At 39.4% G+C, this 26,828-nt stretch overlaps 1 protein-coding gene across 3 annotated transcripts in view; it reads left to right on the top strand.

Annotated features, from left to right (window-relative positions):
• Positions 1 to 26,828, top strand: part of epas1b (endothelial PAS domain protein 1b) — a 54,790-nt gene that overhangs the window by 15,393 nt on the left and 12,569 nt on the right. The window contains exons 2-6 of one of the 3 annotated variants that reach the window (XM_057847660.1): positions 12,961 to 13,151; positions 18,738 to 18,877; positions 20,182 to 20,269; positions 23,616 to 23,725; positions 23,791 to 23,993. In XM_057847660.1, coding sequence (XP_057703643.1) covers positions 12,961 to 13,151; positions 18,738 to 18,877; positions 20,182 to 20,269; positions 23,616 to 23,725; positions 23,791 to 23,993 — 732 coding nt within the window. Of the gene's footprint in view, positions 1 to 12,960; positions 13,152 to 13,631; positions 13,834 to 18,737; positions 18,878 to 20,181; positions 20,270 to 23,615; positions 23,726 to 23,790; positions 23,994 to 26,828 lie in introns of those variants that run through there. The other 2 variants (XM_057847662.1, XM_057847661.1) reach the window with 2 other exon arrangements.

The following is a 26,828-nucleotide window of genomic DNA, read 5'->3' as shown; positions in this document are numbered from 1 at the left end:
CCCAGATATCTCTAACACATTTTAAGGCCGAGTTATACTTCCGCGTCAGACCTACGCCGTCAAGGAAGAATCGAGTTACGACCCTACGCCGTAGGCTTACGTGCGCCTCTCGATTTTTCTAACCTTCGCGTCGCGTAGACGCGTATGACGTAGCGAAAACGGACTGTGATTGGTCCGCCCACACTGTTGTTTCCGGTTCAGCGGGAAATCCCTGCCATTGTAGAGTAGAATCAAACATTATTTTCTACACGCAAAAATGCACCAAGCCGACGGGAGTGTCATCGAAGAGCAAGTCTCGTCAAGACATTATTATTGTGATTGCCAAATGGCAAGGTCGGCGATCGGGAAAAAAAATGGAAGAACCACCGAGACGTGGGTGTTCGGAATCGAGTGGCCACACGAAGCGGTGACCCAGTCGGCCAAAAACTGCCAACTTTTTATCACTTTATGTCGTATTTTTGGTTGGTGCACTTCATCATTTACTGTGTACATATGTTTCAAGTATATGAAGAATAAAGCACAGATTTGGTGTCAAAAGAGTTGTTTTGATCTTTAATTTTCAATAACAGACAGTTCACACACACAATACATCATCACTGATTGAGAGTGCCTCGGTGCTTTTTATGATAACCTTAAAATCAAGCCTCCCAACGCAGTTTGGGAAGTTTCCTAGACGCCAGAAATCTGCTATGGCCTCCCACTGGCTGGTTGTAGGACACGGCAAACAAATCAGGCTGGAGGGCTTTGCAGACCTTCAACGCAGTGCTCGACGCCAGTTTGAAGCTAGCCGCCACAGCTAGCTCTCTCCACCCGAGTCTAAAACTCTCTGTGCGGCATCAAAAGTCGGCCAGACCGCCTCGAAACCGTCTTCTGCGTCGCCTGCCCGTCAACATTTGTATGTTCCATATTTATTCAGTGTTGATGAGCAGAATATTTACTTTCAAGAGTCCCATCTTGCATTGTTTATTTCTCCGACTAGCGGAAGTAAACAAGCATGCCCCAAAACCGTACGATTACAACGCTACACCCCTCTAGTGGCTTGGCGGTGAATTGCAGACCAACGCGTCACCTGGCCGCAGAACTATCATATGTCGAATGACGCCGTAGGCGCTACGCCGTCAACGCAACGCGGGAGTATAACTCAGGCTTAAGAGATGTAATTGCAATACCGTGAAACAGTGATATTTTGGCTTCAGGTTATCATACCGTCAAAATCTCATACTGGCATATGCCTTGTTCCTAGTCCAGATGCATTATTCCACTCCATTCCATCAAAAGCTCATTTTTTCATCCATATTTGTAGTCCTTTGTAGTCCACATTATCGTTTGGCATGCAACAGTGTTGCTCAGGCAAACCTTATCAAATATTGACATATTTGGCTGGAGTCCCTTTGATGAACTCATCTGCAGTGAGTGAGTGTACATTGATTGATCCTTGCTTTGGAATGTGTTTGAGTCCCTTATATCAGAGATAGGGTCGCTGAAAACTCATCTTGCTTTGACTTTTTTAAAAATACAAGTGTATATATATATATATATATATATATATATATATATACATATATATACAGTGCCTTGCAAAAGTATTCGGCCCCCTTAAACCTTGCAACCTTTCGCCACATTTCAGGCTTCAAACATAAAGATATAAAATTTTAATTTTTTTGTCAAGAATCAACAACAAGTGGGACACAATCGTGAAGTGGAACAACATTTATTGGATAATTTAAACTTTTTTAACAAATAAAAAACTGAAAAGTGGGGCGTGCAATATTATTCGGCCCCCTTGCGTTAATACTTTGTAGCGCCACCTTTTGCTCCAATTACAGCTGCAAGTCGCTTGGGGTATGTTTCTATCAGTTTTGCACATCGAGAGACTGACATTCTTGCCCATTCTTCCTTGCAAAACAGCTCGAGCTCAGTGAGGTTGGATGGAGAGTGTTTGTGAACAGCAGTCTTCAGCTCTTTCCACAGATTCTCGATTGGATTCAGGTCTGGACTTTGACTTGGCCATTCTAACACCTGGATACGTTTATTTTTGAACCATTCCATTGTAGATTTGGCTTTATGTTTTGGATCATTGTCCTGTTGGAAGATAAATCTCCGTCCCAGTCTCAGGTCTTGTGCAGATACCAACAGGTTTTCTTCCAGAATGTTCCTGTATTTGGCTGCATCCATCTTTCCGTCAATTTTAACCATCTTCCCTGTCCCTGCTGAAGAAAAGCAGGCCCAAACCATGATGCTGCCACCACCATGTTTGACAGTGGGGATGGTGTGTTCAGGGCGATGAGCTGTGTTGCTTTTACGCCAAACATATCGTTTTGCATTGTGGCCAAAAAGTTCAATTTTGGTTTCATCTGACCAGAGCACCTTCTTCCACATGTTTGGTGTGTCTCCCAGGTGGCTTGTGGCAAATTTTAAATGAGACTTTTTATGGATATCTTTGAGAAATGGCTTTCTTCTTGCCACTCTTCCATAAAGGCCAGATTTGTGCAGTGTACGACTGATTGTTGTCCTATAGACACTCTCCCACCTCAGCTGTAGATCTCTGCAGTTCATCCAGAGTGATCATGGGCCTCTTGGCTGCATCTCTGATCAGTTTTCTCCTTGTTTGAGAAGAAAGTTTGGAAGGACGGCCGGGTCTTGGTAGATTTGTAGTGGACTGATGCTCCTTCCATTTCAATATGATGGCTTGCACAGTGCTCCTTGAGATGTTTAAAGCTTGGGAAATCTTTTTGTATCCAAATCCGGCTTTAAACTTCTCCACAACAGTATCTCGGACCTGCCTGGTGTGCTCCTTGGTTTTCATAATGCTCTCTGCACACTGAGACTATCACAGAGCAGGTGCATTTATACGGAGACTTGATTACACACAGGTGGATTCTATTTATCATCATCGGTCATTTAGGACAACATTGGATCATTCAGAGATCCTCACTGAACTTCTGGAGTGAGTTTGCTGCACTGAAAGTAAAGGAAGATCTAAATTCTATTATTCTGTAAAAGACGTTTCGCATAATCCATTAGCATGAAGCTAGAAGACAAAATGATCACAGCACACCCTATTTTAGACATCTCAAGCGAGTCTGGGAGATATTTATGCAAATTTCTGTTAGCCTGTCAAAGAGTTTTGACAGACTCCAATCCATTAGGTTGATACTAGAAGATTATTGAGGGCCAAAATGATAAACACTAAATCTATTTTCACATATCTCAAGTGAGTCTGAGAAGATATTCATGCTAATTTCTGTTAGCATATCATGGATGTTTCACATAATCCGTTAGCATGAAGCTAGAAGATTTTTTTGGTGTCAAAATGATGAACACATCTACTTTTACACATCCCCAGTATGTCTGGAAGATATATGTGCTAATTTATAATAAAATATGTGTCATATTGTCATTTAGCATTAAAGTGCCTGTGACACGAAAAAGCATGTTTATTTCATAATACACGCGGTATTTTATGCTCCTGAATGATATGGACCGCTTGGATGTGTGTGGAAGCGATCTCTATATTTTAGTTTTTTGAATCCCGCGCCATGAAAATGAGTGACTTCCGGCAACAGTCTCGAGTTGAGAAAGAGGGTGCTGTGACGTGTACGGAGGAAGGAGTCCTCTTCACTATACAACTGTACTGTTGTATGAGGACTAAGGATTCAGCTGATTTTGCAGATTAATACATTTATTTTTCACATCACACCAGCCAAACGGCTGCAGAAAAATCTTGCTGCACGAGGGAGAGGTGTGTGTGCCTTTTTGGGGTTTTAAAAGGTTCCCATTCACCGGTGGATATTGGCCAAAACAAGCCCTACTACTGTGGGACCATGGGACTTACGAGGACATGAGTAAACATTGTGTTTTGTATTATGTCAAATACTGGGATCATTTTAATATGTTGGTGGCTTGCATTTTGTGACATGCTCCTTGTCCCCTCAGCCGACGACCGGCGGCTTGTCGCACATCCCCCCGCTGGGAGAGAACTATACTCGGTTTATAGCCCTCTTCATGTGCCCGGTGTTCTGTCAAATATTCCGACTGATCAGAAATTGCAAGTAGGAGTTAAAAATAGCCGCGAAATACAGCGATTACAAAGTAAACAGTAAAAACTTTCTTTAAATAAAGGACTACTCAGGTTTGATCATGGATTGGCATTTCATTGTCATTGATTGGCAGCGGTCATTGTCCAGGTGCTTCCCCGGCGAGCTCCCCTGTCCGTAGTAGCTAGGAACTAGCTGTAAATTGCTCTCCGCCAGGCGGCTTGCTGATCGGCGAAGACAATCGACAACCCAGTCGTCATGTGAAATTCCAGGCTAGTTATGTGTGATTTTCCGCTTCGAAGAGTTTGAAACATCACTCGGTTCAGGTTAGCATGTCAGCTAGCTGTCACGCTTCTTGGTTTGTTTACATTCTCCGAAGCCGGGGAAGGGAAATGACATAAGCCCGATTTAGGTTGCATAAAATATCGTTCGGGAGGTGCGACAATAAAGGTGAAGTCGACAGTTTTGACCATAATGGAGTAATTTTGCCATGTCCTCTTGAATAAATGCTTTTTTATTATTTCATATTCCATTTAGCACAAGACTATTTGTCATGACCATGCCATTTATTTAGCTATTGGGGAAAAATACTTGGATAAAAAATAATATCCTGTAAAAATATTGGAGTAGAGATACTGAAACAATGACATTTTGCGGCTCTCTTCATCATGTTTTCCTCTTTCTGAATAATTCCCCCTCAACGGGCTGACTGGTCCTTCTCAATCCATTTATTTAGCTATTGGGGAAAATACTTGGATAAAAACAATATCCTGTAAAAATATTGGAGTAGAGAAACTGAAACAATGACATTTTGCGTCTCTCTTCTTCTCGTTTTCCTCGTTGTGAATAATTCCCCCTCAATGGGCCCACAGGTCCTTCTCAAGCCATTTATTTAGCTATTGGGGAAAATACTTGGATAAAACAATATCCTGTAAAAATATTGGAGTAGAGAAACTGAAACAATGACATTTTGCGGCTCCCTTCTTCGCGTTTTCCTTGTTGTGAATAATTCCCCCTCAATGGGCTGCATACTAAATCAGATGAAATCGTGACTCCGCTGACGTCATCCACCCGTTGGAGACTCTAGAGCCGTATAATGGTAGGCGTGGCTAACTAGCAGATTAAAAGACTAATTTCTTGTCATCTGCGCTTTGCTAAATTGTTGTATATAGTCGAATCGTCTCAAAATATGAATCTAATTCACATAATTTTCCTATTTAAGACTTTTTTTCTCATGTCGTACGCACTTTAAGCTAGGAGAATTGTTTTGTACACAACATGACTCTACATGATTGTACACATTCATGAATTCGGTTTGCCTGTCAAAAGATGTTTCACATTATCTGTTAGAATTAAGCCATGAGACTTTTTGGTGCAAAAATCTATTTTCAACCTTTGCGAGTGAGTCTGAAAGTTCACAACATTTGCCTAGCAGGAAGCTTTTCACTAGTTGGCACACGGTTGAACGTTATCGCTTGAACTCGGTCACATGTTGGCCTTCCAGACAGGAAATGCTTTGCGAGTACATCACAAGCATCCGTGCCCCGCCAGGAGTCCTGCTGCCGCCGCCGCCCGATTGTTTGGCATCCTGCGTCTGTATACGTTGACAATAGACGCGCACAATCAAAGAGTGACCACACACACTCACAATTTAGTGTAGGTTAATGAGTATAAACAACACAGAGACACAATGATGGCACATTGGATAAAAAAAATCATAGAGCTCTCTTCTCAGCCTTTCCAGGATGTTATCTTGTCATCGACATTCTGTGAGCGTCTGCCTTTAGTTGGAAACACACTGTTTATTCTTCAAAATTGACCAATTTGGGGATGTGTTGACCAATTGAGAAATAAATGGTGATAAAATTAAACTACAATCAATTTTGTTAATTGGATGTAATCATAATTCTCCTGATGTATTTAACCCTTTATAAGGCACTCATTCGCTCCCATTGATGGCGCTAGCCGTCAATTCATTTTGAGCGTTCATTTGAACTTTTGTTCATTTGCTGTCCCTGTCGAAATTAATTGGATGTAAACTAGTTTTTTTTTTTAGTATGATGTATGATATTATGAAAAAAAAAAACTGAAGTTACTGCTACATTACAGAAATTACACATATTCAAATTTTTGAGTCCTTTTTCCTAGGTCACCCTGTACAATAAATAATATATACATGGCGGAAAACACTCAGGTGCCTTGAAGTTCTGCTCTGAGACCCCCAATTTGGCCAAATTTCAAAATTGTCCTATATGCATGTGTGATACATCATTGGAAAGCTTAAAATCTCCATTTTCTGGGGGAAGAAAATTTTTGAAAAGGAGGGCATTTAAAAAAAAAAAAAAAAGGGTTTGCTGTTTTAAAAACTATCTGGAGGCGAGAGAACATTTTCTTTTTCATATATTTACCTTTTTAAAAGTTTTTTCCCCCAACTTATGCGAGTGAATAATTTTCTTAAGTCGTTTTTTTTTTTTTTTTTTTTTTTTTTTTTTTTTTTTGTAAAAACGAAATGAGACATCAATTAATGATTCTAAGCTTAAAATGACAGACATTTGGAATAATAAATATAATTAATTACCTTCGTTTTATGGCTGGGTTGAAACAAAAGCGATTGCGCGACGTCTGCAAATGGGGGTTTTCAGGGTAAAACGGGCAAATTAAAAATAGGGGGCTTAATGCGCCATGAATCTGCTATGACAGCATAGACATATTGTTCTATCAAACACAACAGTTGTTTTGGCTTTAAATACAGCAGTTTCTTTTAAAGAGGAGTGCAAGAGCAGAAACTGCTTTTTCAGTCTTGTCTGTGTTTTCCGCCGTATAGTAAGAATAAAAACAATCTACAATAATAATTGATATAAAAGTAATCAAAATCGATCTTAAGGGTTAAAACTAGTGTTGCACAGATACAATTTTTTGGCCCTAATACCGATACTTGGTTGTGCAGTATCGGCCAATACAGATATCATACCGTACCATACCATACCATACCATACCCGTTACCCGTTACCCATTAACCATTAACCATTAACCATTACCCATTACCCATTACCCATTTACCCATAATTAATAATCAATACACTGACTTAATAATCAATAAACTTTTTTTTTTTTTTTTTTTTAAACCCTGAGTTTTGGCTCTCAAAGGCCGAACAGTGCAATTTTCATGAAATTATAAGTAATGATAATTGACCACAGCATCCTGTCTCTCTATTAGCCTTCCTCTCTGTGCAACAGCAGCAACACACACTTAGCCATTTAGCTTAGCGTACTTTGCTTTGCTTACTTCTACAGCACTTTTGAATAGGCTTACCACCGATCCTTTGAAATAAGGAATCGTTTTGAATTGGGAGTTAAAAGTTGCGTTGCGTATTGAACCAATACGGAATATATAAATAGATACATTTCTCTGCATTTTAGGAGTTTTGGTGATGTTCCTTTTTTCGTCACCTGTACGGCTTTGGGCCTGAGGGGAACGTCCCTTATTTCTATTTTTGAAAGGTGGCAACCCTACTTTTGAGACAGGTCTCAAATTACTGCGGCGTTTCTTTCAGTAAAAGACAAAGTAAAGTAGACGAGGTAAACTGACCAGGGTTTGTTGCTCCGGTCCAGCCCCTTCTCTGTGTAGCAGTTGCTGCTGTTGTAGCCTCAAACTCTTTGTGTCCATTCACGTTTCGGCTTCAAATGTTTTATCAGGTTCGAGGTATTGAAACTTGCCGAATTAACGCCACCTCTAGAAACTCTCAGGCAGCAAATCTCGCATGCCGCCATTGTACTCGGCGTAAATTATTAGCTGAAATATTTCCCGACCGCTGACATTTTCCTCTTGTAGTTTGTTTTTCCTACATATGAAAAAGCTGCCCCGGCACTGGTTAAGAGCCAGCTATTGGCCCGCTCTCATTGGTCTGGAGCAGGCCAATAGCGATAGCTACTTGACATGCAAAGAGATCACGGGTCATCACACAACAAAGAGTGTAGTGAGCATCAGGAGAAGAACAGGTTGCGGTCAAGTGTTGTAATACTGGACCGGTAAATGGTATCGGTGCCCTCTGTGTTGGTACTCGCTGATACCATTTCGGGCCGGATCGGCCCCCCCTGCCGATACTGGTATCGGTGCATATTTAGTTAAAATACTGTATATATATATAATTTAATTAATTTAAAAAATGGGCCTACTGCCCATAGTTAGCTGGATAGGCTCCAGCACCCCCACCTCCATTGTTAGAATTATCAGCTTGGAAGATGAATGAAAAAAAAAATCCAAAGGAACCACTTTTTTTTTCATTAAAAATGAAAAAGGAAAACCCACTAATTATTCAGAATTGTCTTTTTTAATGAAAGCAGACTGATTCAATTGGTAACTAATCAAAATGAGAAATTTGCAAATACAGTGGTACCCCTACATACAAAGTTAATTCGTTCCAGGACCTTGTTTTTAAGTCGAAATGGTCCTCGAGCAGGATTTTCCCATAAGAATACTTTATAATTCCATTAATTCGTTCCACGGCCCGAAAACCTACACTAAATCCTTAATAAATACTGCTGGTACTATTACAAATGGCAATTACAAATACATTATAAATTGAAATCGGAATAACAATAAAGTATAGTAATAATAATTAATAATTCCTGTTATAATGTAATGAATTGGCTCCTAATGTGGCAGATGTGTTTTGCGTGCTGTACCTAAACGCACCGTGTGGCTGACGTTGCAGTAAGATAGAGGGTGCGGTAGAGATTTTACTTTCTCTTTTAAAGTTATGTTGTTGGCGTCAACTGTGGCGGACAGGAGGCATGTTGTGTTGCACAGCTTGTGAAATGATTAAAAACCTCACGAAGCTGGCGATTTCTTTGGCGATGTTTTACCAATGGCAATTACACATTGGAAAAACAAATACATTATAAATACATTATAAATTGAAATCGGAATAACAATAAAGTATAGTAATAATAATTAATAATTCCTGTTATAATGTAATGAATTGGCTCCTAATGTGGCAGATGTGTTTTGCGTGCTGTACCTAAACGCACCGTGTGGCTGACGTTGCAGTAAGATAGAGGGTGCGGTAGAGATTTTACTTTCTCTTTTAATGTTATGTTGTTGGCGTCAGCTGTGGCGGACAGTAGGCATGTTGTGTTGCACAGCTTGTGAAATAAATGATTAAAAACCTCACGAAGCTGGCGATTTCTTTGGCGATGTTTTACCAATGGCAATTACACATTGAAAAACAAATACATTATAAATAAAAATCGGAATAACAATACAGTATAGGACGTAATAATAATTAATAATTCCTGTAACAATGTAATAAATCGACTACTAATGTGGCAGATGTGTTTTGCATGCTGTACCTGAACGCACTGTGTGGCTGACGTGGCAGTAACATAGGGAGTGTGGTAGAGATTTTACTTTCTCTTTTAATGTTTTGTTGTTGGCGTCAACTGCGGCGGACAGTAGGCATGTTATGTTGCACACGTTCTGAAATAAATGATGAAAAACCTGACGAAACAATTTCTTTGGCAATGTTACCAAAATAATAATTGTCGCTTTAACTTATAAAGACTGACAAACGGAGGCCAGAGGAGTATTGTAGACATTCCACGGCCGTATTGTCGAGCCAGTTCACGGACGCGCACTCATTTTTTTCCATCTTCATTTCAAGTCAACTTTTTTCTTTTTTCATCACTTGCACTAACTTTCTTTGAATCCTTGCTGGTTTCTCTCACAAGAAAATCCGCCGTTCGTCCGTCTGCGGCGATGTCATAAATCGTTGTATTTCAAGCATGTTGTCGGATGTAGGAACAATTGGCGAGTCAAATTTTATGTCTGATGTCGCAAAGATCGTGTGCGTTGAAGTGATCGTAATTTGAGGTACTACTGTATATGCTTTTGCTAATTACATATTTGAATGTTTTTGATATTTCAACTTTTTTCGGTGCATAATTTTTGCGTTCAATGGCCATTTGAAGCTAAAATGTTTAGCCTCAATTAATAGAACAGTGCATAAAGTGCTGGGCAAACGTAAAGGCAGCCCTGCAATTCTGTCAGATAATGCTCAGTTTCTCCCAGAAAATGATTGCACTTACAAATGTAATGTCTTCATTTACTTTGCTTGCAATGAAAAAACACAAAAGAGAATGAAAAAAAAATTAAATCATTACCATTTCTCACAAAACTCCAAAAATGGGCCCAACAAAAGTATTGACACCCTTTGAAAAATCATGTGATGTTTCTCTAATTTGTGTAATTAACACCAACTGTTACTTACCTGTGGCATATAAAAGGTGGTGGCAATGACTAAATCACACTTGCAGCCAGTTAAAATGGATTAAAGTTGACTCAACCTCTGTCTTGTGTGCTTGTGTGTACCATATTGAGCATGGAGAAAAGAAAGAAGACCAAAGAACTGTCTGAGGACTTGAGAAACAAAATTGTGAGGAAGCATGGGCAATTTCAAGGCTACAAGTCCATCTCCAAGGACCTGAATGTTCCTGTGTCTACCGTGTGCAGTGTCATAAATAAGTGTAAGCCCATGGCTTAAAAGAAAAATTGACAACAGATTTCAACGCAAGATTGAGCAGATGGTGGATAAAGAACCTCGACTAACATCCAAACAAGTTCAAGCTGTCCTACAGTCTGAGGGTACAACAGTGTCAACCCGTACTATCTGTCGGCGTCTGAATGAAAACGAACTCTATGGTAGGATACACAGGAAGACCCCACCTCTGACCCAGAGACATAAGAAAGCCAGGCTGGAGTTTGTCAAAACTTACCTGAGAAAGCCAAAACCCTCTTGGAAGAATGTTCTCTGGTCAGATGAGACAAAAGTAGAGCTTTTTGGGAAAATGCATCAACATAGAGTTTGCAGGGGGAAAAAAAAAACGCGGCCTTCAAAGTTAAGAACACGGTCCCTACAGTCAAACATGGCGGATGTTCCCTGATGTTTTGTGGTTGCTTTGCTACCTCCGGCACTGGACTTCTTGACGGTGTGCTTGGCATTATGAAGTCTGAAGAATACCAACAAATTTTGCAGCATAATGTAGGGCCCAGTGTGAGAAAGCTAGGTCTCCCTCAGAGGTCATGGGTCTTCCATCAGGACAATGACCCAAAACACACTTCAAAAAGCAATAGAAAATGGTTTGAGAGAAAGCACTGGAGACTCCTAAAGTGGCCAGCAATAAGTCCACATCTGAATCCCATAGAACACCTGTGGATAGATCTGAAAATGGCAGTTTGGAGAAGGCACCCTTCAAATCTCAGAGACCTGGAGCAGTTGGCCAAAGAAGAATGGTCTAAATTTCCAGCAGAGCATTGTACAAATCTCATTGATGGATACCGGAAGTGGTTGTTTGCAATTATTTTGTCTAAAGGTTGTGCTGTCAAGTATTAGGCTGAGGGTGCCAATACTTTTGTCCGGCCCATTTTTGGAGTTTTGTGTAAAATGATAAAGATTTTTTTTTTTCATTCGCTTTTGTGTTTTTCCATTGCAAGCAAAATAAATGAAAAGGTATTACTACCGAAGCATTTGTAATTGCAATCATTTTCTGGGAGAAATTGAACATTACCTGACAGAATTGCAGGGGTGTCAATATTTTTGGTCAGCACTGTATATACGACAGTAAAATCGTCACTCAAAACATGTGCAAGTCATTCTTAAAAAATGATTTCCTTGTTTTTTTAAGCAGGCATCAATATGATGTGATTTATACTGTATATGGATGAACGGATTAAATAATTATTTGTGGCTGATATACATTTTTGGTGAAAATGCTCAGACTCAAAAAAAATCATGTGATAATGAACAAGAAATTGTCCATATTGATGTGTAAGGCAAGCTCAGGCAATTCCTTCTTGGAAATACACCCTAAAATGTCACACCACATGTGACTGTATGTTTTTCTTTGTTGTGTTTGTTCACCAGTTGAACCACATACTTTTAATTCCCATATTCTTCTTTTGTTCCCTGGCTGTATAGTTGTGTTTATCTTTGTTTCTGTTGGGTGTAGATTTAATACGGCCCACCCCTTCACTCAGTGACTGCCATTGACAGCGATAGATGTCCTATCCATTTGAAGTGGGAGGAGCCTAACCCTAACCCAAACATTATTGCGCATCTTCTAAGACTGTATTTAAGAATCGGTTTCACTTATGATTCATTTCAACAGACAGGCTGCGTAAAGTACGTAGTAGCTAATTTAGCTTATTCAAGTAATACCGTATTGGCCCGAATTTAAGACGGTGTTTTTTGCATTGAAATAAGATTGAAAAAGAGGGGGTCGTCTTACATTCGCGGTCTAGATGTTATGCCCATTCACGACGCTAGATGGCGCCAGATATTATTGAAGCGATGTTCTGTCATGACAGATCTCAGCTACGCTCAAGTTTAACCAGTTTGCATTATTTTATTGCAGTGGTTTTCCCTATTCAGATTTGTTTCAAGACTACAGTTACAGTTAGACTTCACTTTGATGGTTAATGCAGTTTTTGCAATTTTGTTGTTTTATCATAATTGATTGGTTTATTTACATTTCAAAAACTAGAAGCCATTCATTAACGAATGTGATTGCACTTTAGTTTACATATTTAAATGTTCAGATATTAAGATTTGAATGAGGCAAAATAACATGCTTTTTCTCTCAAATATATTGTTATAATCATTTGTTTCGGATGTACTGTAATTATTCTCTGTATAAAAATGTTCAAAAAGTCTTCTTTTCAAACTTGAGTCTTCAAAAAGAGGGGGTCGTCTTATAATCAGGTCCGTCTTATATTCGGGCCAATACGGTATGTAAGTATGAATAATATAACAAATCTCGCAGTAGTCCGATTTATAACTCGTAATATGACTTTAATCTCGCAATATTATGACTTTTTTTCTCCTAATGTAGTTTTGATGGCTTTTTACATCCCAATTTTTGCCAGGAGCAGCTCAGAGCGTCGCAAAGAGAAATCCCGCGACGCCGCTCGCTGCCGCCGTAGCAAAGAGACCGAAGTTTTCTACGAGTTGGCCCACCAGCTTCCACTTCCGCACAGCGTTAGCGCTCACCTGGACAAAGCGTCCATCATGCGGCTGGCCATCAGCTTCCTGCGCACGCGACGACTCTTCGGCACAGGTACGCACTTGGGGTGAAAACCTCTGGGTAACTTACGATACGATGCAAATCGTGATACATACCTCACGATAACGATCATCTCACAATATAGCGATATAACAATGATGAATACATGGGTCAGGAAATCATTTTACAATATTTTACAACAAGTAATAAAGAGCCTTCTGCTGTAAATTAAATTAAGTTTATCACTTGTAGACGTCCAATCCGTTTGAAGTGGGAGGGTGGCGGCGAATGAACGAACGTTCATTCGCCGCCACCCTCCCACTTCAAACGGATTGGACGTCTATGGTGGTCAATGAGTTGAATTTCGGGGCATTTCCCGTCATTTGCTGTTAATTTTCAGTCACTTACAGCCGATTGTGTAGCATTTCTTGGTAATTTCCTGTCGATTTTGGGGCACTATTGGATTACTTCTTGTCAATTTTTGGTTACAGAACAAGAAGTGACCCGGGAATCTCTCCAAATGTATAGGCAGTGACTCAAACACAACAGGAAATCCCCTGCAAATGCCCTAAAATGAACAAAAAGTGACCTGTAAATTCACCGAAAATCGGGAAGACTGGTTGCAAATGCTCTGGTTTCCAATGAACACCCTTCCTAGTCTAAATAATGAATTGGGCGTCTCGTGCCGTCAGTGGTAGCCATTGAGTCAACAAAGACACTATCCTTGAAGATTTCGGTAGCAACTTTTTGGTTCCTTTTTTAGCCCTTTAACACCTAAGCCTATTTTGGCTGAATTTGCATGCATTTGATGTTGCCTTTATATTTCAAAGAAAAAAATGTTTACAATGGCCAAGTTGGGTCCATTTTTTCAGGACACCTTGAACTTCATGTCCAAACTGTTGTTTTCTTCACTGACAAATTATAATCCACATTTTGGACCCAAAAAGACAAAAAAAAAAAAAAAAAATTCCAAAATCTTTTTTTCCAAAATTTGTAATGTTGATGTCCCATTGACAATCAAACATGCTCGACCAAACATTTTGAAGCCTGATAATATTTATTCAACTTGTTAGGATAAACATTCAATAGAAAAAAATAAGATTGAATAGTTTTATGTTTGACAATTTAACACAAACAGCAGGTATGGTCATAGGCGTTTTTGGCCTTTACACATACTATGGTCAAAACAGGTTATATACAGTGGAAAATAGTGAGAAAAAAGATTATATATATATCATCTAACACACAAAGGGTTTGGAGGATATCTCTTTGTGAAGTTAGGTGTTGTACCCATCACCTTATTAAAAGTATATACGTACATGCAATCAAGCATCTTGAACACACATCTACATAAAATTGAAAAGATTATAGTGAAGAAAAAAAAAATATAACATTGAAAAAAAGTATTTTAAAAAATATTGACAAGTAGTTCAGTTTAATTCAAATTCAGGCATGTGACCCAATCACGGAGCTGCGTCACACACAATGTCACACAGCCAACTCTTTCGCCGTTTGCGCGCTGCTGTCACTTCTACTCGCCGAGACGGCGACTCATCCAAAGAAAACAACGACAAATACGGCTGATCTTCTTCCTTGAGTTTATGAAATAATGCATTAGCTTGCACTAAATGTAGTTTTAGATTTATTCTGCACGTTTCAAAGTCACTCGCTCAAACCAACCTGCCGTTGCTTGCTTCGCATGCCTCCCTTTCATTAGTTGGCGCCTCGCTCGGAAATTTCGGTTCGTCCTTCTTGACATCACAATGGCTCTTGGGATATGTAGTCTTTTGTGCTGCTTTCGGGTTTGACAAAGGACAAGAAATGATGGAAATATGGAGATAGATACATGGTCCATGCAGCGTTTTAATGCATATTTATGAGTGCAATAAAAATATCAAATTCAAATGACATTATCTTGCGTTTTTCTTGGTCGATTGACTTCAAATAAAAACTGGTGTGGACATCAACTTCCGCACTTTCAAATGAGACCAACCAGCGGCACGTGGGTGACGTAATTACAGCGTGACGAAGCTTCAAAGACAATATGCGTAAACGCGTCGCTGCCGACACGTTCGGTGTTAAAGGGTTAAAGTAACTCCTTTTTAAAATGATATATCCATTCTTGCCAAGAGCATATATTGATAACCTGTTAGGATATAAAATATCACGATATATCACCTTTTCCATATTTTGTCGCACCCCTAGTACGCACTCAGTCGCTGATTTGAGTGAAGGAATGTTCATTCACGCCCTGCCAGTCAAGACAGATTGGACGTCTAGCGCCATCAATGGCACTCAAACACAAGCGTTTGAAGCCATTTTGGCAGTGATCGTTCACTCAAAGATTGCAATATTCTGGTAAATTTGAGTCAAAGTTGCAGTTTTGGTTTAAAGCACCTGAGCTCCACATGACAAGTCTTGTTTTTCACATTGCGGATATGGCAATTTCTTTTGTGCCGAGTGAATGAAAGGCAGGAGGAGTGGGGAGGTACACAAAGTGCATATGAGGACAGGGTGAGATGAGAGTCATGATTAAAAAGCTTGGGAGATGCGAGGACCGATTGGAGAGGAAGTAAAGGACTGGCTGCTCGTGTTGCGGCGGCAAGCCATAACATACCCGCTACATGGCGCCGATTTGCGCACGTTCCTTTAAGTTAGGTTTTTGCTGCAAATTGGAGCTTATTTCACACAACAATTAGAAAAAAAACAAAACCAATTGTTTTCAGAGTCAATTAGTTTCTGATTGTTTTGGCAATGAGTTACTCGTCGGTTTGCATATACATAAAACCAAGTGTTATTGACAGTTAGGTTAGTGTATGCAAAATGTTTTAGTTAATTTGTTCAAGGACCCTGTTTGTAAGTCGAAATGGTCGTATGTCGAGCAGGATTTTCCCATAAAAATACATTAGAATTCCATGAATTTGTTCCATAGCCTGAAATTTTTGCACTAAGTCCTTAATAAATACTGCTGGTACGATTACAAATGGCTATTACACATAGGAAAACAAATAAATTATAAATAAAAATCATAATAATGATATAAAAATAACAATAACAATTCCTGTAATAATGTAGCGACTCGGGTTCTAATGTGGCTGACGTGTTTTGCGTGCTGTACCTGAACGCACCAGATGGCTGATGTGACAGTGAGATAGAGTGCGGTAGAGACTTTACTTTCTCTTTTAATGTTTTGATGCAGTTAACTGAGGAGGACTGTTGGAGTGTTGTGTTGCACAAGTTTTGGAATAAATGATTAAAAACCTGACAAAGTAATTGTCAACTTTTTAAAGACTGGCGAACGGAGGTCGGAGGAGGACTGTCGAGATTGTAGACATTCTACGGCCGTATTGTTGAGCCAGTTCATGGATGCGCACACCACGTTCATATTTTTCTATCATTTCCATCTTCATTTCAATGGTAAGCGTCACCTTTTTCCTTTTTTCACCACCTGCACTAATCTTCTTGGTACAAGTGTTGATTTCTCTCACAAGAAAATCCGCCGTGCGTCCGTCTTACGGCAAATTAACAAAAATGCGGCGCGGTCATAAATCGTCGTATTTCGAGCATGTCATCGAATGTAGGAACAAATGGCGAGTCAAATTTTATGTCGGATGTCGAAAAGATAGTGTGTCAAAGCGATCGTATGTCGAGATAGCACTGTATTATCTTTTTTACATAAATAACAAATAAAAAAATAAATAAAACAACAAATACTTAAAAAAAAAAATAAGCAAAGAGAATATAAGAACAAGATATATACAGTATATTTGAGATATATAATTTAATAATGAAAAAAAAAAACTCATTTGCATTTAATGAAGACTACAGAAACCAGAGTATATTAATTGTTTTGTTTTTTTTAAAGAAAAATAAATAAAATAGAATAATCATTCATTTTTAATAGCTTGGATTATTGCAATGCTGTTTTTACAGGTCTTAATCAATGAGGATGCTGCGGCTAATCCAAAATGGCGCCGCCCGAGCCCTTACAAATTTAATACACTTGCCTTGCTAGCCATGGACAGCCATACACATCCAATCTAGCGCTGTCAATGGCCAGTTAATTAGTTAGTTAACATTTTCCCTATCGGTCATGAAAATGGCTTATGCAACCCTAGAAGAATAGAGGAAAAGTGCAAGCGGGCCGCAAAAGTCCACTAATCAGCGCTTCGTATGTAGGCCAAAGGTGTCCGCCACCAGCCTTTTGGACAGGACCCCAGAGTCTCCCCCGTGAGAACCACCGCCCCCCCGCCCCAACCCAGGGGGCGTCAGCCACCATTTGGGCCAGCGGCCAGATTCTGGTCCCCCATGGACACACTGGAAGTTTGGAGAAGGCAAATTCTTATCGGAGGGAAGCACTGGAGGAACTGCCATCTTCCCCTTGGACAAAACACCCCTCCCACGTTTACTACTTTCCTTTGTGGGGAAAGAAACACACACACACATGCACACACAAAAATGTGCTTGAATGATGGTTGATTAAATTATAGGCAAACTTTTTTTTTGCGTTAATTTTTGCATTTTTAAAGTTTTGTATTCTGGCATGGATTCATGCTACCTGTTGTCTGAAAAGAGCGTCCACATCTGAAAACTTTTTAGAGCAATTTTGTGGCTTGTTTGTCGACTAATCAAAATGACTTCATCACTTACCTATGAAATTCCAAATATATCTACTTTAGAGTGTTATTAACCATGAGCATGAGTGTATTTGTGTTTTTATTTCATAAATTGTGTGTTTTTTTTAACACTTTGTTAATGTATCTTTTTATTCATAAAAATAGACATATTAATAATAAGAAAAAGTTATAATTGAGAACTGCCATTGTCATGTGGACATCACATCGGGCTGTTAACATATGTGCATGTGTGTGTATGTATGTACCATACAAAAAATAGAATAATTAATTACAAAATAATAATGGGCGTACCTGATCTTATCACGTGATCAGAAATCACATCATTCTCAGAGGACCGGCAACAGCAACTGTGCTGTATTAGGGAGCAATATATTTAGTGATTTTTTTTGTTTGTTTTTTGTTTTGTTTTTTTGTATCACTCTTGCTTTTGCTCTGTTCCTCCAAAACCCTTTTCTCTCCAGCTGCTCTCTGAATAAACAACACAATATAAACAACCATTATGGGGAAACTCCCATGTGGCACATTAAAAACTCTTCGGCCAATAAAGAGACTCAGATTTCCATTCTTCATGTCTCAGCAGCTGAACATGTTTGTTAAAAAAAAAAAAAAAAAAATTCTCTTAGTTTAAATCGTTTGGACATCTACTAGTAACAGACTCACTTAAATGTTTATCATCAACTGAAAGAGTTACTACAAAAGGTTTGTAAACATATTCACCCTTACATTTGCATTTGTCGCAAATTAGAGTCAGAATGACTGACTAAATTCACATGCTGATTTTTCTTGCATGTCAGGTCTGTTATCAACGACTTATTGTCACCCTACTACTTGCTCAAAAATTGCTCTTGCGCACAAACGGGTTGGATGTCAATTGCGGTCAATGGCAGGAATGAGTTAAGAGTGTTCATGCTCAAAGAACTAATTGTTCAAATCGTGCGGGCATTGTAGCATGTGCACACAAACAGGTTTGCCCTAATGTGTGTGTTTTTGTGTTCGCCCTTAGACGGCCACAGCGGTGGCGGCGACAAGCAGATGAGTAGCCTGTACCTTAACTCTCTGGAGGGCTTCATCACCGTGGTAACGTCGGACGGCGACATGATCTTCCTGTCGGAGAACATCAGCAAGTTCATGGGACTTACGCAGGTACACAAAAACAAGTGAAACTAATCACGTCATGGGGCAATTCTGCTTCAGTTACCCCTTGTCGTTTGGCCTCCATGACCGTAGGAGGCGCTGAGTTGTCTCCACACCAATAAGATCATGAATGTTTAAAAGAAAAAGCTGGGATTTTAATGAGTGATAAAAACTTTCAGCGCCATTAATGATGATTTACGTCCATTCATGTGACTCTTGAGTTTCCCACTGAACTAAATTTACTAGAAAATGCAAACTCTGATGTTTGTAACCTAATTTACTAGAAAATGCTAACTCTGATGTTTGTAATTAATTAATTATTGTCCCTGAAGGATTTTTTTTTCTTTAGTTATGTGACCTTTCAGTTATTTTCTATATAGTAAGTTTGGTTTATGATGATTTTTTTTTTGGTTTGGGGGGCGGGGGCGGGCAAATTCTGGAGAAATTATGTAGGGATGCTTAGCTCTGCAGACCAGTAAATTAAAAGAAACAAAATCCTACTGTCATTTCCTGTTGATTTGGGGGCATTTCCATTTGAAATAAACTAGGGTTCTTGCCCACAATAGACTTCCAAAGTTTTGTAAAATTCACAGTACTGTATTTATGAAATGTGCGCCCCATAAAGGGTTGGGCATCACACTTTTTTTACACAAATGGTTTGTATAGATTTTTTTAACTCATTGAATGCCATTGACAACAATGGATGCCAAATCCTTGGCTGTGAATGCTCATCTTTCAACGCCATTTTAATTACCATTCATCTTATGTATTTATAAGGCACTCATTGGCTTCCATTGACAGCGCTAGACGTCCAATCCATTTTGATTTTGGGGAGGGCGATTAAACGAACATTCATTCGTCCTCTCCCCGTCAAAATGGATTTGACGTCCACCGCCGTCAGTGTCAGCCAATGAGTTAAAAATGAGTAAGCCACCTGTCCCTTAGTACGGTCCTCATCTATCATCTGTTCACAGCCAAAATCCTAAATAATAAATAAACAGATAATTGCGTTATCTCCGCATGTCGGGCCACTAAATGGCACTTATGTTTTCTCCTAACATGTTTACGCGTATCTTAAAAGTCCGTTTGACTACATAATGAAATTTAGTCGAGCAACAGACAGATTAGTCGCTCAGCCAGCGTTGCTTTTAAGACCAGACCAATCATCATCTTCATCATCAAGCCATTTTTGTGTTGGTGTGAGTAACCACGGCGACCAAGCGTCATCTGCTTTATTTTCAGGGCTCCCAAAAAGCTTTTCCTCGCATCGGTGTGGAATGTTGAACGTGTATTTTTTTTTTTTTTACATTCAGGTGGAGCTGACCGGCCAAAGCATCTTCGACTTCACGCACCCGTGTGACCACGACGAGATCAGAGAGAACCTCAGCCTCAAAACAGCAAGTCAGTCGTTTTTAGTTGACAAATGCACACGTTTTGTTGATTTTTTTTTTTTTTTTTTTTTTGTTAACGATGACCAGTCAGTCATAGGCAATCAAAAGCTTAATGTGTGAATTAGTATTTTATCATTTCAGACACCACTGTTGTCGGGGGGGAAAAAAGTGAAATAAATATATATTTTAAAACATTGTAAAATAGTGATAAAAATTTAGTACATGAATCTTGAAATAGATTAAATTGAAATAATCGTATAATCAATACAAATTGAAATACATATAAAAAGAAAAATAAATATGAATTCATAAAAATACATCGTTTATGTTGAAATAAAGTGAAGTTAAAATAAATGTTGAATTAGATTAGATTGAAATAATCATTTAGTATGTAGTTGGGAAAAAAAGAGAAATCAAAGTAGAAAAAAACTATAAATTTATACAAACAGAACTTGAAATAAATGTTTAAAAAAAGTAAATTAATGACAATGACTAACGAAATAGATAAGGTTCAATAAAGCAAAACTGTTGATAAATGCTTAAATGAATAAATCCACATATATAATACAATACATACATATAAATACTATACCTAAAATAAATGTTAAAATAAAAATACTGCTAGCAAAATGTATTAAAAATGTAGACAAATACATTTTCAAACTGGTTTTCACAGTAAATGTGGCTGGCTACGTTTGCAGTAGGATTCTAACGATTATTAAAATATAAATCAAATCAAATAAATATTGACACTTGTAAGTACATAAATATATCAAATTTAAAAAACATGAAGTAAATGCATAGAAATACATGCACATGAAATTAGCTAAAAATCGGAATAATGTAAAATTGAATGAATGAATGAAGGATTTTAATAAACATGTTTTTTTGTCTTTAATTGGAATTTTTTAAAAATGTAAAGAACCATTTGGAACTTGGAAAGGATCTTGAAATAAATGAATAAATATATAAAATATAAATGGAAAAAATAAACACAGATTAAATTTTAATAAATTTTGCCAATTCCAAGTCACTTTTTCCTTATCCATCTCCTTTACACATAAAACAACTCATTGTCCGTCATTGACGGCGATAGACGTCTGATCCATTTGGACCGGAAGGGGCGAATGAACGAATCAGATGCCTATTGCACGTTTACATTTTTTTTTTTAAATTTCCGATCCATTACTGTATACACATGGTGCTGACATCAGCATTGACCCAATTTCAATGGGCTTGTGGGTCAAAAGTAAAGCCCATACTGCTTACGTAACGTCCTCTATCTCATGAGAGTGACATGCTAGCGCAGCCCGGGCTCAGAGGTCGTGTCGACAGCAAACTGCAACTCTGTGAGAGTGTGAGAGAAAATCACACACGCATGACACTACGCACATGCCGTTGATAGCTTATCAGCGGCGCAAGCGCAGCAATCTGCTTTGTTTCTTACTTGCTTTTCCTCTCGTCACCATCCTTGAGTGCGCCCCAAAAAGTCACGCGCTTGCCAACAAATGACGCACGGCGAGAAATGAAAAGTCCAAGAAGATGAAAAGGGGCGTATTTACGAGCCTCTCGGGTTTTGGTTTCAAATTAAAGTGAAGTGTGACACGTAACTGCTGTTAGCCAATCAGAAGGCTTCATATTGCAGCGACCAAAATGGGTTGTCAACAAAACATAATAACAAAAGTCCACAATAAAAAAATAAGGATATTTTCACTCTATTAGTACAGAGCCCCAGAAAATGAAAAACTCGTGCGCACGCTCAAATTGCTCATGTGCACGAGCTACTACTTCGTATGCACCAAGTATTCATTTCATGTGCACGAAGTCGTTACAGCGCACTCAAGTAGATCTAGCACCGTACAGAATACTAGGGTAAACACATCGAGCACATTTTTTTTGTTCTTTCCGATAAAGCTACAAGATGGACAGAGAAGACTAGATTGAATTTTATTTTGGGCTGGGGATGAGCTAAAATAATGGTCGAGTATAAAAAGGCCAAATGAAATTGCCAAGAGGGAATCACTGGTGTATTTATGGGTCAGTTGGCGTACTTCAAGTAGGCCCAGCTGCGTCACGCAGTACTCGCCTTCCACACCCATCCTTCCACGCCCCTTTTTGGTGCCTTCTGCGTCCCATGACTCAGAAAAGGGGTTAGGGTTTAAGGATTAGGGTTGTTGAAAGCAGAGGTCGCGTTTGGCGGATGTTGAACGCTCGATCTGATTGGTCTTTGAAAGCAGCGGGCACGGTTGGTGGATGACGAATGCTTGATCTGAATAGTCGTTGAAACCAGGGGGTGCGGTTGGTGAATACTGCGGGCCGCAGCTGGATCTTTCTCACGTGCGGCTACGTCTACGCTACGACGGATAAAAGCCTTAAACGTGTAATTAGTTGGACTATACAGCATGTCTGCTACACTAGTATGCCTATTATCCGGATTAGTTGTTCACGGATAATGTAGCCGGGTAATATTACCCGCCGCTTAATATAGACATCTGTCTCCATACAACAATCGGATACTAAGGAAGTGACGTCATGCCGTGCATTGTAAACAACGGAGGCGGACGATCACGACGTGGCATTCTCGCTCTTTTCTTTTCCACACATTTGTCTCGAACCTAAAAACTATGTCGCCATAATATGCTTCAATTCAGTGCCCATTTATGGTCCTCTCGTGGATGACGCGTAGATGAGCGTTTTTTACAGAGCTCGTCTCCCGCGTTATCTCCAATCAGCCAGCTGCAGGGCTGGCCCCTCCCAACTTGATGCCGACCGAACATGGGTCTATAAAAATGCATTGAGGAAAATTAAACCCAAAAAAGTGACCTGCATAATACTCCAAGTAAAAGAGGCATGCGTTCAGTTTTTATCACGACATTTCTGCCTGTCAAAACTGTTGCCACTTCCAGGATCGCCACTGTTATGCACAAGCACCATATGTTTCTATTTATTATTTACCGGCTTCCGGCTTCAGATGGATTAAACTAGTGATAAACTCATTGAAATTCCCAGCAGAAGAATGATTGGATGGCACAAGACTGGACGATGATTGATATGTGCTTTTTACGGCGGCGTGCGTAGCTGGCGGCCATCATGGGTAGGGCGGCCAGCGGTTTGAAACTAGATCTCCAAAAGTACGTATTGTACAGCATCAGCACGCTTTGTCATAGTACTCCTCGTTACTGATGATGTCATTTTAGTGCCTTATGTGTACAACGCTAGTATTTTGTACAGATTCTTATATTTTCACCCAATAACATGTTTTAACCTTTCAGTCATTTGCATACTTGATTAAGTTTTTCAGAATTGCAATGACCAACTAAATAACGTTTTAAATTATGCCTTTTTTCTTTCTTGAGGTGGAAAGAAGGGCAAACAGCAGAGCGTGGAGCGGGATTTCTTCATGCGGATGAAATGCACGGTGACCAACAGAGGGCGCACTGTTAACCTCAAGTCCGCTAGCTGGAAGGTGAGCGACAAAAAGAAAGCTCGCGAAATAAAAGCAGCTGTTAACACGAATCACTTGCGGCTCAGGTGCTGCACTGCACGGGCCAGCTGAAGATGTACACGGGCTTGCCGCAGCTTCCGTTGTGCAGATTGAAGGAGCCGGCGATGACCTGCACAGTTCTCCTGTGCCAACCCATCCCGCACCCGACCAACATTGACGCACCACTCGACAGCAGGACCTTCCTCAGCCGACACAGCATGGACATGAAGTTCACCTATTGTGATGAAAGGTGTGCCATGTTTTTATCTGGCTTTCATTGCTTTAAACCAGTGATTTTCAACCTTTATTGAGCACCACCAGCAAAAAATGTAAAAATGAATTTCTGTAATCTATATTAACATTATACAGCCGTGTACTGTATTGAATAAGCATAAAACAATCACAAATTACCGTACCTTTCGCACTCTAAGGCGCACCTGACTATAAGCCGCCACCCACCAAATTTTACACCAAAATGACATTTGTTCATAGATAAGCCGCACTGGACTATAAGCCGCGGCTATCCTCACTGTATGGGATATTTACACCAGGATATTAACCGGTAACACTTTATTTGACAGCGGCATCATCCGACTGTCATAAGACCAAATGAACCACCAGATTTGAACCAATTGGCTGCAAAGTTTCATTGCTTCAAGGAGCTTCATTTGGCCAACACTGGGAGGGAATCCCTTGGGGGAGACGGTCAACCTCTGCTGCCACCTGCTGTCAACACTGTTGCTGTCCAACATGCCTCCTAGCATGCATTGCAGCACTACAGATGTAAATAACTATCAAAATTTGTGTTCTGTGCTAATTATTTCTTCAGTTAATGTGACAGTTCTTTCATTAATTGCCAGTTATGTTATTTGGTAACACTTTATTTGACAGTGGCGCAATAAGAGTGTTATTAGACAATTAAAATTATGACATGACACTATCATGAGCATTAATGAATGCTTATAACAGATGTCATTTAGTGTCATCCGGCAAATGATCTCACTTTTGAATGGATGTAAAAGATCTGAGCTGGACATAAATGGAGTTAGTGACATAATTTTCCGGATGACACCTAATAACATCTGTCATAAGCATTCAGTAATGCCCATGATAGTGTCATGTCATAATTATGACGGTCTTATGACACTGCTGTCAAATAAAGTGTTACCTGTTAACCCAAATAAATCAACAAAACAGCTGCACTGAACTATAAGCCGCAGGATTCAAAATGAAGGAAAAAAGTAGCGGCTTATCGTCCGAAAATAACGGTAATCATATTGTTACTCACTCAGTGTGACACCGGAACCTGGTGTATTGGAGTAGGTATCACTGGTATAATCCGCGATAAAAGTTAATCCCGTTACTTTGCAATCTATGGTAAATTCCAATGAAGGGTAGCATTTGTTTATTGCCTCACAAGAGAGACTCTCCAAGAGGAAACAATCCTTGCTTCCTTTTGACAGAAATTCAATTAATTTTGTCTATTTTTGAGTTAGCATCTTTGTTTTGTAATAACCATTACCATCGCTCTTACCGTCATAACTCTGACCTCTTCGGCATCACTTAACAAAGTAAATTGCTATTTTGACACCTACTGATATGGAATAGTATTGCATGATTACCAACCATTGGAAATCAGACACTCAGCAATGGAAGGAACATTTGCACATTCATTTCCCCAAAACATTTTTGATGATTTTCCACAGCACACCAGACACTACACTATGGCACAGTAGTATGCCACGGCACAGTGGTTGGAAAAACACTGCTTTAAAAGACCACGAATACCAAAATTACAGTAATGAACTCATTAGCTGCCTTTGAGTTGAAGTGGGAGGGCTGGCACCGAATGAACAAACGTGTAAACTCTTCAGAGCAGAAGGATGATTGGATGGAGTTAAATAATCATTAAATACAGTATGTTGTTATTCCATTTTTATTGATTTATGTCAATTTTGATATACTTCCAACATTTTATTACAGTTAGTATTTATTCATTATTAATTTCATTATTTATTTGACTTTTTAATTCTATTTCAATTCAATGGAAATAAATACACGAATAACAAAATAATTAAATGTCGAAATAAATACATACATGCAAGGCTAGCCAAAAGTATTGGCACCCCTGCATTTCTGTCAGATAATGCTCAATTTCTCCCAGAAAATGATTGCAATTACAAATGCTTTGGTGGTAATATCTGCATTTGTTTTGATTGCAATGAAAAAGGGAAAGGGAAAAAAATTACATTTTACTTACCTGTAGCACATAACAGGTGGTCTCACTTGCAGCCAGTTAAAATGGATTAAAGTTGATTCAACCTTTGTACTATGTCCTTGTGTGTACCACATTGAGCATGGAGGAATGAAGACCAAAGAACTGTCTGAGGACTTGAGAAGCAAAATTGTGAGGAAGCATGGGCAATCTCAAGGCCACAAGTCCATCTCCAAAGACCTGAATGTTCCTGTGTCTACCGTGCGCAGTGTCATCAATAAGTGTAAAGCCCATGGCACTGCGGCTAACCTCCCTAGATGGGGACAGAAAAAAAAATTGACGAGAGATTTCAACGAACAATTGTGCGGATGGTGGATAAAGAACCTCGACTAACATCCTAACTAGTTCAAGCTGTCCTGCAGTCCTACGGTACAACAGTGTCAACCCGTACTATCCGTTGGGGTATCGGGATCTGAATGAAAAGGGACTCTATGGTAGGATGCCCATGGAAGAACCCACTTCTGACCCAGCAACATAAAAAAGCCAGGCTGGAGTTTGCAAAAACTTACCTGAGAAAGCCAAAGCATTTTGGAAGAATGTTCTCTGGTCAGATGAGACAAAAGTAGAGCTTCTTGGGAAAAGGCATCAACCTAGAGTTTACAGGGGGGAAAAAACGAGGCCTTCAAAGAAAAGAACACTGTCTCCATAATCAAACATGGCGGAGGTTCCCTGATGTTTTTTTTTTTTTTTTTTTGCTGCCTCTGGCACTAGACTGCTTGACCGTGTGCATGGCATTATGAAGTCTGAAGACTACCAACAAATTTTGCAGCATAATGTAGGGCCCAGTGTGAGAAAGCTGGGTCTCCCTCA

Source organism: Corythoichthys intestinalis, chromosome 10 (assembly GCF_030265065.1).
Source record: "Corythoichthys intestinalis isolate RoL2023-P3 chromosome 10, ASM3026506v1, whole genome shotgun sequence".
Classification (NCBI taxonomy): Eukaryota; Metazoa; Chordata; class Actinopteri; order Syngnathiformes; family Syngnathidae; genus Corythoichthys; species Corythoichthys intestinalis.
This window is presented reverse-complemented; position numbering and strand designations above follow the sequence as displayed.